At 33.1% G+C, this 14,722-nt stretch overlaps 1 protein-coding gene across 1 annotated transcript in view; it reads right to left on the reverse strand.

Annotated features, from left to right (window-relative positions):
• Window positions 1-7,246: 7,246 nt before the first annotated feature.
• LOC107143660 (cysteine-rich secretory protein 2-like) overlaps window positions 7,247-14,722 on the reverse strand; it is a 100,216-nt gene continuing 92,740 nt past the window's right edge. The window contains exons 9-13 of the mRNA XM_048805462.1: window positions 14,009-14,096; window positions 12,160-12,305; window positions 11,676-11,773; window positions 9,728-9,816; window positions 7,247-7,389 (exon numbers count right to left, since the gene is read on the reverse strand). Coding sequence (XP_048661419.1) covers window positions 7,262-7,389; window positions 9,728-9,816; window positions 11,676-11,773; window positions 12,160-12,305; window positions 14,009-14,096 — 549 coding nt within the window. The 3' untranslated portion in view covers window positions 7,247-7,261. The remainder of the gene's footprint in view (window positions 7,390-9,727; window positions 9,817-11,675; window positions 11,774-12,159; window positions 12,306-14,008; window positions 14,097-14,722) is intronic.

Below are 14,722 nucleotides of genomic sequence, written 5' to 3' on the forward strand. Positions count from 1 at the left end.
CAGACCCTTCACAGAAGAAATAAGAATGGTCAACAAATATACTAAAAAAATGTTCAACATCTCTAGTAATTTGAGAGAAGGAAATTAAAGCTATACCAAGATTTCATTTCACTCCAGTCAGAACGGCAATTATCAAGAATACAAGTCACAATAAGTATTGGCGAGGATGTGGGTAAAAAAGGTACACTCAAACATTTCTCGTGGGACTGAAAACTAGTGCAATCACTCTGTAAAGGAGTATGGAGATTCCTCAAAACACTAGGAATGGAATCACCATTTGACCCAGCTATCCCACTCCTTAGTATACATCCAAAGGATTTAAAATCAGCATACTACAGTGACATAGTCACATCAATGTTTATATCAGCTCAGTTAACAATGGTCAATCTATGGGAACAACCTAAGTGCTCTTCAACAGATGAATGGATAGAGAAAATGTGGTAGAAATACCTAGAGGAATATTATTCCCCCATAAAAATCACTTTATGACTTTTGCTGATAGATGGATGGATCTGGAGACTATTTTGCTAAGTGAAATAATGCAGTTCCCCAAAGCCAAAGGTCAAATGTTTTCTTTGACACGTGAAAGCTAATCTACAAAAGGGGGGTGGAAGGTAAGAATAGAAGTTCAGTAGATTAGACAATGGGAAATTGAGGGAAGGATGGGGGAGAGTTGATAAAGACAGTGAAATGAAACACAAAATGTTTCTATGTACATATGTAAAAACATCACAGTGAATTCCACCATCATGCATATGTACAAGAATTGGGTCCTAATTAGAATAAGAGATATTCCATGCTCTGTAAAATTATATCAAAATGGATTCTACTGTCATATATAACTAAAAATAACCAGCTAAAAAAAAGAAATATGATGCTGTATCTTGGGTTTAATCATCACATGTATGATATTAAAGAGTTTGAGACCTATTCATGCCCTCCCCGTGCTTAGCCTTTCTCTGCTGTTGTTATGCATGATGGCAAGTGAATTGTTAGTCTTTTGATGTAAATCTGTGGGAAAAGGAGTTTCTATAAAAGCAACCAACATTATGGGAAATGTAGTTTTATTTTAAAGATAATTTAAATAGTTGTATCTCTAATTCAAAAAAGTTTAATTTTCCTTCAAAAAGAACATGTTTAGTTTAAGTAAAATAATTATTAATTACAGAAATATTCTGAATGAAGGATTTTTGACAGCACTAACATCTCTTTAGTTTTCGGAAAACAGTATAAGTAAACATTCCACAAAAGATTTTTAAAAAAGAAGAGGTAAGACTGCATTTCTCCCTTTGGAGAGAACATTTTATGTTATTTTATGAATAATTTTTACCATCCCAAGGGATTGTGTTTCTAATTACTAGGACTCTTGTGTTTCTGTCTTCTAGTTTAAAAATCATTCTATAAAGGCAAGGATTGCTTCTACTTTGTTCATGCTATTTCCCTAGCAGTTATATCTACCTCTTTATGATAAAAACAATACCTCCAATTCTAAAACACCACCAGAAGACTTAATTCTACATTCCCCATTTGCATATGTATGAATTCTTTCTACAAGAGTGAGAAGATTGTCTCCCATTATTCATAATGTTTTTGCTTGTTCAGTCATAGGATTGAGTTTGAACCATGTGTCTATGGTAATAGCAAATAAACAAAATCTTATTCACGGGACCAGTGCAAAGAGATACAGTAAGTTTAGACATCAGACTGTCTTAGACTTCTGTCTTCAGGCCTTGGAGCTGTTAAGTTTCTCTTCTGATGTACTTAGGGGATAAGATGCAGGAGTGAAAGGAACATGTCTTCAATTTCATCTTGCTATTTCTGCTTTCTGGACTGGTTGAGGTTGGGAACCAACGACCCCTCTACTGATGAGCAGAGGCCTCAGAGATCCAAGTCTAATGGTTAAAGTCACATGGCATTGCAAATAAATATCAGTATTGGGCAGCCCAATGTTTATGGCTGGAGAGATATTAGCTCTTCCTTTGATAAATGGATGGGCTGGTTTCCAAATTTAGAGAAATTAATCCATTGCCTTAATCACTGGACCAGCAGTAGGCTGGAGCTTTAAAGGAGGTCATCCCAACTCTGGGAGGTCAGTCTGTAAGGTATAAATCTTGGATGAGCAAACACATTTTCCCCTTTTTTGAGGATGGGGTATTGGGGGATCGAACCTTTACTATTAATTCTTAATTTCATGTCTTCAAAACAAGCAGTGAGCACAAATCACACTAGCTAAATTATGGAATCAAATCAAATGCCTGTCAATAGATGAATGGACTAAGAAATTGTGGTATACATACACAATAGTGTTCTCCTCGACCATAAAGAAGAATGAAATTATCACATTTCCTGGTAAATAGATGGAAATGGTGAATATTATGCTAAGTAAAATATGCCAGAAGCAGAAACTCAAAGGCTGAATGTTTTCTCTCACGTGGAATCTAGAGTAAAAATAAAGGAGAGGAGGAGAAAAGGATAAAACACCATAAATGTATAGGTAAGATCAGTAGTGTAGAAGAAGGAGATCAAGAAGCAGAGTGAAGGGATGGGAAAAGGGAAGGCAATTCAAAATGAATTCTTAAAAGTCATGTTATGTGCTCATATAAACATACCACAGAGAATTTCACCTTTATTATGTATAAGTAAAAAGAACTGATCAAATATAAATAGATGAATGAAAGGAAGTCTAGCAGGGTAAAGGAAGGCAAACAGGGGAGAAGAGGAGGACAGGAGGGAAAATGGGAAGGGAAACAGGGATATGACTGAAATCAAATTCCATGTGTGTATGGTTTTGTCAGGATGAACCCAACTACTATATATATATAACTATAAAGCTCTAATTGGGTGGGAAAAGGATATTTGAAGGAAGTAGCATTAATTTATTATATTTCTAAGAAGATTATACAAAAGAAAAGTTTTCAGCTATTTAAAAATAGCTGATTGATTACCACTTGATTACCATTATAATTACTGTGCACTTATACTATGGTATTTATTATATTGGGTCACAATTACTTATGTATTTATTATTTTTCATATAAATTCTACATTTAAATTTTTTTATACTTGTAATATTTATTTAGATGTGATTCCAAACTTCCTAAATTTTTAAAATATGTGATAAGAAAACAAAAAGTAATTAATATATGTGAACACTAACTCAGAGCCTCAAATATAATAAGTGTTTAACAATATTGCTCACTTCTCATCTTTTCTATATTTTCCTTAAACAACAAACAAAAAAGGAAATAATAGATTTCTTAAGATTCAGTTATTGGCATTACCATCTATGCAAAATAAAATAAGCAATGAAAACAAACTGAATAAATAAATAAGTGATGTAAATATGGTCCCAGAAAATTAAGTGGCTCACATATTAATAAGTGGGGAAAAACTTGAACAGGATTCCATTTTCCCCGTATTTAGAAAAATGAGTTTGCTTTTATATTGTACAAAACTCCTATTAATATTAGAAGGCTTTAACATAAGGACTTTGAGATGTTGTTAATAGGTTGGGAATGTTTAGTGGATGCAGTGATCTGACTCACAAAGTTATTACCACTACTAGCTTAGAAATTCTACCATAGAAACAAGTGATATTAAAATTAAAAGGAATTCACATGAGGTCTTGTTAAAATATTTTTTTTTTCGTTAGGAAAACATATTTAGCCATTATATACCATCATGTACTATCTTTGAATTTCACTATTTTATTAACAAAATCTCTTGGCATTGGTAATTGAAATATTGATAGTAGTTTTCTTTATAGTTTTGCTTTCAGTAAACAATGAACCCTGAACTGTGAATTTCTGATTAACTAAAGTGACTATCCCTAAAACATTTTCAATTATATTACAAATATGTATACACCCCAGTTCTTGATTACCACTATAATTACTGTGCACTTATACTATGGTATTTATTATATTGGGTCACATTACTTATGTATTTATTACTTTTCATATAAATTCTTAATGCTATGGACAAAGCCTCAATCAATCATCTATTTTATTGGTATATAGTGCAGTCCTAGATAGAAAAATTGTAGTTATGCTAGATAATGACATTGTTTATTAATCACCTATTAAGTAGGACTATCTAAATAATTCAAAATATAACTAAAACTGAAGAGTTTAATGTGATGACTGAATACCAGATTGACATAAAAATAATTTTTTAAAAAATAATAGAAATTACCTTTTAGTCATTGTAATGTACCTCATAACTATAACTATGAAATTTGTACATTTTTAATAATAAATTTTATTTAAAAAAGAATAAAACCTGTATGAAGAAACAAAAGCTATTATCAAATATCTAATAACAAATAAACTCTGAATAAATGAAAGGACATATATTCTCAAATAGCATGGGTTAATATAACTTCTAGTCAAAATTCTTCCTTTATTAATTAAAAGGTAATAAATTCTTTCTCTCCTCCTAGATAAAGCCAAAGCAGGTCAGTGGACAGTGTGAGGGTATTTTGGAAGACAAAATAAGCATACAAAAGAAAAGTTTTCAGCTATTTAAAAAGGGACCTTCTCCTATTTAAATTTTTGTACCTGCTTTTTTGGGATTAATGAGTATCAGTTAATAATTTAAAGATAATTTGCATCTGGAAACAGTCATGAATTTTTTTATTTTCTAAAATTGATATTGTCTATCAAAGAAGTTGTTTTTCATCCATACTCCTAGTTATCTCATCTCCCACCTAATAAATTCCTGACTGAGAGTAGGGTTGGTGATGAAGACCTCTGCATTCCTGCAGTGAATAGGGAATGATGTTGTACTTCATGCACACAGCACAGTTCATTCCCTGCAACCCACAGGGCTCAGCAGGCATGGTTCTTGCCTGGATGAACTCCATATTAAATAGACTGTCCTGAGAAGAAACTAACACATTTCCCTTGTGATCCAAGAGAGAGGAGTCAGGCCATGACACTTTGGACTGAGATACAGAGATTCTAATCAGACTTGAATTTGAAAATCCAATGTAAACAAAAGCAAGGAAGTGTGGAGATGACATTCTGACTGAGGAACAATCAAATGCCAGAAGTAAATGAATTATGAGTGCATGAATGTGGAAGGAAACATGTGACCAATCAAGGGGGGATGAAATAGAGGAGTAGCTTGATGGCTGTGTCTGTCAATAGTTGTGCTACAATGTCCACTGGAAACGCTCACTCTGAAGAGGGATTTAGCAAAGCCTGTAAACATCAAGCATGTGTGGTTATTTGGAGTTGTGTGCAATTACAGATTTTGATGCTGGCCCTAAGTTCTTTCTGAAGATATTCAGTTTAGAAAGTTTGAAAATTTTACGTGTTTAAGAAGTAAAATAAGATCATCATAATCTTCATCAAAATTAGAAAAAAAAACTGGAATGTTATACATTATCTCAGAACTCACTTCGATTATCATAGAATGAGGTAAGCATTATCATACAAATCAACTTGTAAAACAACAGCACATTTCTGAAAAAACTTCAATTTAGTGGGGAAAAATGTGTTTTGAGTGATTGTTAATTAGCAATTACATTTCAAAGATTCCCATGCAGTTTTTATATGTTAGATTTCTTCACTAGCCACATTAGAACTAGATATAATTTTAAAAAGCCATAGAATAGCAAAGGTTTTCCAAATATTCAAAACATGGACCAGACCAGATCTTCCACTCAAAGGTAACTTTAATCTTACAACAACCTAAAGGTGGCTCTTCATTTAAATCCTTTCAAATGGCCCATCAAAAAATTGAATGGACTTTATACCAGAAAACATTCAAATGGAAAATTCTGTGCTTCTCTCACACATTGTCACTGCATCTCTGTGCTCTTGCAGTTATGAAAATAAAATATTACATTTACTTCCCTGAAATAGATTTAAATATTTCAAATCACACTTTATGAGAAATTGAGCTATTAAGATTAGAATGAAGAAATGCTATTTTTGTGGAAGAATTTCCAATAAAGTTCACGGGTAGCTATATATACAATGAATGTATTTCATGACAGGTGACATATCTTCCAGACATTTAATTTGTTGTTTTTTCTAGTAACTTGTTCAAAATTTCAGTTGGAGTGTATTACTCCTTTTGCTGTGATGCTGGATCAATTTACTTAAGGTTTATTTAGAATTTTTCCTTGTGTGTAAATAACAGCTATAGGTCTATATCTTTTTTCTTCCTGAATTGTCTTTTAGTATTAGGATAACACTAACCTTAAATATAATATATTGAGAAGAATTTCTTTTCATTCATTTTCTGGAACAGATCATGTAAAATTGGTATTCTTTAAAAAAGTGTTTGGCAGAATTCAGTGTGAAACCATCTGGGCCTAAAAAACAATGAAGGCTTTAGAAATATGACTTAAAGTATTTAACCACTTGTCTGGCCAGACTTACTTTCTGACTACCTTCCATAACTTTGTTTTTAAATTTTTAGTTTCTCAACTATAAATGGACTGACTTTAACCTGTTGTTAGCAATATAAAAAATTATATAAAGACTTAAATTATATAAAAAATTATATAAAGACATAATTAATCTCCCTGAGGTATTACCATATGTGTTTTACTGGAAGGCTATATTCGTATATTCTGTTGGATTATGTCCTTATAAGAAGAATATGTAAATGCAAAAATGAAAAAGTAAGAACAGAACTGATGTTCCTTTTTTGTTAAAATTTAATTTTACAGGCAACTATTTTGGAGAATTTTCTGTGAATAATCATCTATCTGGGCTTAGTTACCTGGGGTTGATTATGAATACCATAGAAGCATTGCATGAGAATCCCATTCATGTAGTTCTTTAGATAAGCTTTTTATTTAAAAAGCTGATTACTTTTGTTTAAAAGAAAGGCCAAGGACGAATGTAGATTTCAAGCTTTGAATTTATTATTTATGCAGGTAAAATATCATGTAGTAGGGATGGCAAAGATGTCCAGTCTTTCTCTTTTTTATCATGTTGTTTTAGGAGACAAGTAGTTCTCCTTTTTGGGTGAAGTTCTATGACCAAAGTTCTGTAGTTATACAGCCTTCAAAATTCTTAACTTAAAGCAGCAAATTGATATCTAAGTCCAAATCTGTTATTGTGGCTGATGCTACTTTTGTAAATTGCTGTAGGAGACAGATATTTCTGTAAAGATCCAGGAGAAAAAAACATTGCCATTTGGGATCAAATTGCTAATTAGTATGCCTCCAATTTCCCTGGGTATGTCTCTGCTAAATGATGAAGCCATTGGATATAATCCTGCCTGATGTACACTAGGCATTTTAGTGAATTTTGTTTTCACATTGGCAAGTAGCCTTGCACTTTTCCTTGAGTAGTTCATGATCACAGCCAGCTGTGCTCTTCAAGGACTCACAGTTACTAAGGAGATCTTCAAACTCGCAACTATTGGCTGTAACAAAAACAGATTTAAATCACCTTACTGTCATTTTCCACTGTATCAGCAAAACAATTCATACATTCAAAGTGTATGAGGGAGGAGGGAAGAGTGAGCAACAGGTTAGCATCACTTATACCTCATGTTTTGAGGGACACGTAACATGTCTTAGTTGGGCTCACTGACTAATCCATTACTTTTAATTCAGTGATCTATTTCTTTCTCTTTTCTTCCTCCCTCCCTTCCTCCCTCCTTTATTTCCTTCCATTCTTTGTTAAAATTTGTTTGTTGTTGTTGATGGACTTTTATTTATTTTATTTATATGTGGTGCTGAGAATCAAACCCAGTGCCTCACATGCTAGGCAAGCACTCTACCACCGAGCCAGCCACAACCCTAGCCCTCTTTCTTTCTTTGGTACCAAGGATTGAACCTAGTGATGTTTAACCACTAAGCCACATACCCAGCCCTTTTTAGTTTTCCTTTAGAGACAAAGTCTCACTAATTTCCTTGGGGCCTCCCCAAGTTGCTGAGGCTGGCTTTGAACTCGCACCCTTCCTGCCTCAGCCTCATGAGCTGCTAGGATTACAGGTGTGCTGACCATACTCAGCCAGTGATATATTTCTAAAAGTATTGACCTTAGCAGACAGAATAAAATAAATGCAAATATATTTTCTCACCCCAGAAACCAATATGGGAGTCACTAGCCACATGTAGCTATTCAACTTTATAATAAATTAAAAATTTAGTTTTATAATTTTACCAGACCTATTTTAAAGTGTTCAGAGACTACATGGGACTAGTGTCTAAAGCTATACAACAAGTTACAAGAGCATTTTTATTATCTCACATTATTGGATGGGCATGTCTTACTCCAGTGCCAGCTTTTGGGTACAAATAATCTTTATGAGTGGTCACAGAATAAAACAAGGACAATATGCACTTTGTTCTTCTGAAGATTCTGATTAAATGTTTCCAAAGACCCCATGGCTCAACAAACTCAAAATAAACTCATCACATCAGGCTGAGGATTCTTGGACTTTTCCTGCAGTCTCAGTGAAATGACACTCTGGTCACACAGTACTTTAAGCCAGCAGGTGGATCCATTTCAGACTCCTTCCTCTCTCCTTTTAACAAGCACTCCAGCAGCACAGATTACAAATACTGTCTTGTTTATTGTTTATTTTGCCAGTACTGCTATGATGACACCCACGGATTTTAAATCCATGTTTTCCCACATTATCCTAACTGGCTTCCACTTCAACAGGTGTGCATATTGTTGCCAAAAAGCTCTCTATGAAACACAATTATCATTTTTTTCACTATTTGTTTAAAATCTTTCTATTGAGTGCTCATTGCATCAAAAAGCATTTAGGAGAGGTATGAGTATTCAACATTTTCCCTCCTTAGTGGATTTATAGCCTTGATATCATCAATATTGTGAATTATAATTACATAATTGAATCAGAAAGAATGCTAAGTAAAGGTGAATGCATTTGAAAGGTAAAAACCTCAGTAAGTGGGTTGATTCTATTATTAATAATAATTTTCATGAAAGTATCCCAACTATAGAAGGTCAGCAGCTATTTTTACTTGTAATTATGACAATTAAAATTGAGGTGTATGACATTTGTTTTATTCTTTTAATTTGCAACAGTATGTTTGCTCTGTGAGTGAATATTGTATACAGATTTGATTTTGTCATTAATAATATGCCTAAACTATTATCAGATTATAGAGCATTTCATCATTTATTAGGGTAAACACTGTGTACTGTAGAAAGGAAGTGAGGAAATTCACACAATGAACTCATTGGTACAAAAGAGTAGTGTTTGGCATACTGGTCTAGACTGAACCATAATAAAATCTTAATCCCCTTTAGATATATTCCTTTGAATTTTTAAAAATTAACTTGGCGGGGCTGTGGTTCTGGTTTAAGTGGAAGAGGGCTCTCCAAGCATGTGTGAGGCACTTGGTTCGATCCTCAGTACCACATAAAAATAAAATAAAGAGATTGTGTCTACCTAAAACTAAAAAATATTAAAAAACTAAATTGGCATAGTGATATTAGCTTCAATAAAACAAACTATTTGTCAGAAGTGTATATTTAATATTAATCAAATCTACAGCACAATCACTGATGGTAGATTACACATATGTCATATTTGATAATGTGTTTTCATTATAATTAAAATATTAGTTACTGAATTGTAAGTTTATTTATACACACTGTTCAGTATCTTTCTGGCTTTTGTTTTAATATGTTATTTAATTGGTTTAGGGGATTTCTTAATTCATAAAAAGAAAGGAAAACATCAATTCTCTTAGAGTAGGAAGTCAATAATTCAAACTTACTGCATAGTCCATTTTCACAGTTATTAGGGCAACTCGCACAAGGTGTTCCTTGTTGGTAAGGGTTATTCTTTTTACTCACATTATTACCACTGAAATGTGAAATACACAGTGTCAAATATCTTTAATTTGCTCTTTGGATCATACTCTAATTTATCAGCTGCCAAATAGCTAATTCACTGTTTTTATTGATGTCAATAAAACTGAAAAAACATAACTCCCAAAGCATTAAGTTAGAAAGAAATAAGAATTAAGAAAATGCTTTCTTCACACATTGGCCTATCTCTTTAACCATAATTTCACAGGTTGAGCCATTCAATTAAGAACTAGCATATAGAATATGGAGAATATTACAAGCAGTTAACAGCTTCTTTATCTCCAAATAAATGCAACCAATTTGCTAAGGCAATGCACCCTAAGTGCTGGTTAGGGGCAAAGCATATTCCCTAGAGAGAAATATTTTGGAGGTAGGGGGTTACAATAAAGAGAAGAATGCTCAGCATTACCATATCATTTTATATTTGAAGAATGAAAAGCACCTTAATTTATCTAATACAGAAAAATAAAGCTTCAGAATATTTTTGCCCCTTCATAAAGGTAGTGATTTTCAACTAATGAGTTGTATGTTGTTGGGACCACGTGCTGAAGGAAATTCTGTCAGTTTCTAGACTTGGCATGTGTGAGATATCTATGTTCTAAAAAAATTTTAAAAAAAGAATGCTGGTTAAGAAAAGTTTTGATGAACAACAATACCCAGCACTAGATGATCTCACACTGATTAACCCATGGGTTAATTATCTTTTGGACTACTTAATTAATTTGAAACTATATAGGAATCCAATTCTCAATGAAGCCAAGTGGGGAGAGGGCCCAAGGCAATGTACCTGAGTGTTCCCCTACATAGAGCAGAGCCGTATGTGTGTGAACACTGGGAAAAATCATCAAGTAGAAAAGTGTTCTGGGAGTTCTTTCCCCTACTTCCTCTCATCACTCATTCCAACTCTCAGTTCCTAAGCCTGGCTTCAGTGTCCTGTTTTGAGGGCCAGGCTGTGAGTTTAGATGCACTCTCCTAGGGCCTTTTAGTTCTCTCCACTAAACCCTAACAGGTGCTTGCAGAAACACAACTTTATGGTTCAGCCTTCTCAAATGAACCCTTCCATCACCTGGATTATCTGTCTCTACACAAGTCCTATATAGCATATTTGGGTTGAGGTTCCCCCTCCCTCCAGTAATAAAGAATTTCAAATGTTTAAAAATTTAAACTCACATATATCATTGAATATATCTTCATTATGAGTTTATTTTTGAGGATAATTTTGCACATACTGTTTGAAAAAGGGGGCATGATTCTGGCTACAAATCGAGACACAAGATATTTATAGAGTTTCTTAGGTAAATTCTGAGAAAATAAAAGAGTCAAGATTTTTCTTTTTCTGAGTTCTGAAATAATAAATTTCTCCTGAGAAGTCTTTGAGACTCTCGAAGATGACTCATTTGTGATGGTAACAATATGTTGTTTAGATAAACATGAGTAGGACTATTTGAAGAAAGGACTAAAATTGCAATATATTAACCCCTATTTGCAATCCTACCAGCACCCCTTGTTTAATCATTAAACTTCTAGAGATTCAGAGTATGAAGTTAGCAAACTGATGATACAAAGTCTAGAGTGGGATCACACATGCTCATTGAATAACCCTAATCCTCAGGAAAGATAATTAAAGAAATTACATCATTTTTTAAATGAGGAATGAGAGCATCATTTTATTTGTGACTGAGAACTTGGTATCTTCTCTGAGAAATTAAAGGTGTCTCAATCTTAAACATTATTTCCAGAAATGTATCACACCTTTATTGAGTTATTATTTTCCTATTGATGAATATATGAGAATTTAAAAATATTATATTGCAGATACAATTATTGGCATTAAACTCTAATGTGAACACTTACGCAGGACAGTACTGGCAAACATAGAAGTATTTTAGACTGTCTTGATTGGGACAGTAGGCAACTCCACATCCAACGCGGAAGGATGAATACCAAACAAGCTACAAATCCATAAGAGAATGAGCATATCGGGGTACATGTTACAAAAATAGAAAATATTAAAAAAGAAATAGTAGCAAATATAACACTGATGATGTTACTGTGGTTAAATTTATGTCCATATCTTATGAAAATATTTAAATTTACTGAATCAAAGTCATGCACTTTAAAAATACAAAAATTTTATGTACATTCACAAGCTTACCTATTTATATTATAGGAGCAATACTGTGTATGTTTTTTCCTACCAAACATTTTTTGGACCATGGATAAAAATAGCAGATCTCAATGAACTATCAGTCAAATGCCAAGATTATTATGATTACTCAAGCTGTTTCTGCAAACTGTTATAATGTTTGTGGCAGGGGGATTTCACTGTTTCTCTTACCTGAGTGTAATGTCCAACAATTGCCTGGGGATTCTTTGGTCCTTTACCATAGGTAAATCCACGGCTCTCATCATACCAGCTTTGGATTGCCGTTGACCAGGGAGCAGGGTCACTTGACATGTAGAGATTCTCGCCACATTTTGTAGCTAGGAAGGAACAGATCATATATGAGGAAGGCAATAAAACTCAAAAAAGAAATTGACCTCACAAATGCAAAGATGCTGCCTTTCAAGTACAGGGTTCATAGTTGCTAGCTTCTGACTGATGAGAGGAGGCTATCTTATCTCCAGATCAACTTTAGAGAAGATTAGAAGACAGAATTGCCTAAATATTGAGACTGGCCAGAACTTGCAAATTTTTTAGTAGATTGAGAAGATCCTATTCTTTAAAAGTCCCCCTCCCTCTGGATTATCTAGGATGCAATCACTTATACACTGAGTTTTCATGTGTGTGTATGTGCCTCACTGCTTTCAGTGTGTATTGCATCCTTGCTACAGGTAGCCACCAACACCTAATTGCAATTTCTCTCCTGCTCTTACTACCCTCACCAGAGATTTTTCAAAAATAGGATGCTCAAAAAATGTTCATGATTTTGTGTCAAATTTGAAAAAAAAAAAAGGCTTTTTAGACAGTCTTTAAGAGTCCCAATTGAGAGACAACTGACCAGGAAGATAGTTTTCAAAACTATGAGTCTTCCTTTACCAGAAAACACAATGTCACAAACCCAAATTCCTGGGCATGTCTTGTAGCCCAAAAATATTTCCTGTACTTTGCAAGCTCTCAATTAATATTCACCTTTCAGTGGCTTGAAATATAATGTCTACATATTGCTTATAAAGAAGATAAAATATTCTTGGTTATCTTTTTTAACAATGAAGAAAAGAAAGTAAAAATTTAACAGTACATTTGGATCTTCAAGACTGTTTTAGTCTTCCACTGAATATGGCCATTTCTATAATTTTATTATGATTATAGCATCAAACTAAATAAATAATAATAGTTCAATTAAAATAACAGGTTAATGATTAACTGCTTTATATGTGTATGTATGTATGTGTGTGTATATATATATATATATATATATATATATATATATGAAGGATTCTTGATAATAAGTAAATATTTTATGTAAAGCCCATACATACAAGTTTTTTACTCTCATAGTATTTATAACCTTATTTATTTATTTTTTACATACATGACAATATGTGTCTTATTGCTTTTCGAGTTCAGCGTTCTATGCATCGTAAGCACCTTGTACCTACAAAATATTTGGCTGCTTGATGTAAAGAATTTGAAAATAAATATATTCAAAATATTAATTTTAGTTGAATTCTGAACATGATCATTTAAAATATGACTTTAAAAGGGTACATTATTTATAGAGTAAAACTCAGGAACAATTCAACATAATTCAATGTATTTTATGAATATAAAAATTAGATTTCAAAATGTCAAAAAGGAAATTTTGTTGGAAATCAGAAAACTTGACTGAAAATGTCTAGTATGATACTACTTTGGTGTGTTCTTGGGTAAATCACTTTCCTCCCCAAACTTTTCTAATCTTTACACTGCAAAATAGAGATACATGAACTGTGTTACTCATGAGCTGGTGGAGAGGAACGAATGTGATACTGTATGAGAAATTATTTGAATAATGTAAATAACAAACATGCGCACAAAATTGTCCTTTTCATTATCATCCTTCTATTTACATACAGATCATTTGAGTTTAAAAAGCAGCATAAGAAGCATTTATTCATGATTTCTTCTTAATGAAATAGGCTACAAAAATCTATTATCATTGTATTTGTTCATTTTTTCAGCAAATATTTGCTCATCCACATACTGGTTTGTCGATCCTCTGGACCACTGTGCTGCAAAGTACACTTATTTGCCCACTTTTGGGCATTTTGTGTTGCTTCTCTGTTCCATTCCTAAATGTCAAAAGAAAAAAATACACTTAATGATCTAACCACAATGAAGCATATAATCGATATATTGATAAGCAATAATTTAAAACTTCTGTAGGATTATTATCTAATAATCATTCTTATTAAAATGTATTTTTGGTGGCTTCATTTTTCAGTACGTCTTTATCTGCACCAATGCCCGCTTCCACACAAGGAGCAATCCATAGGTTGTTTGCCTAAGGACAGAAATACCTAAGATAAGAATATCTGATTGTTCATCTATCCACACTGAGGATTTTTAGTAATGGTGCTACTCTTAGATATTGACAGACATGTGAAGTATTCTAATTATATTTTAATAGTAATAAGCTGGCCCAGATTATTCCCAGCTTCATTTGAAGCTTATCATTTTCAGATGGGAGATACTGGGCTTTTAGGGACAAATCTTGGAATGTGGAGCTTTCATTTATGTTAGTGAAGCTAGCCAATCCCTAAAAAACAAATACCAAATGTCTTCTTTGATATAATGAGAGCAACTAAGAACAAAGCAGGGAGGAAGAGCAGGAAGAAAAGATTAACATTAAACAGATACATGAGGTGGGAGGGAAAGGGAGAGAAAAGGGAAATTGCATGGTAATGGAGGGAGATCC

The sequence above is a fragment of the Marmota marmota genome, unplaced genomic scaffold, assembly GCF_001458135.2.
Source record: "Marmota marmota marmota unplaced genomic scaffold, marMar, whole genome shotgun sequence".
Taxonomy (NCBI): Eukaryota; Metazoa; Chordata; class Mammalia; order Rodentia; family Sciuridae; genus Marmota; species Marmota marmota.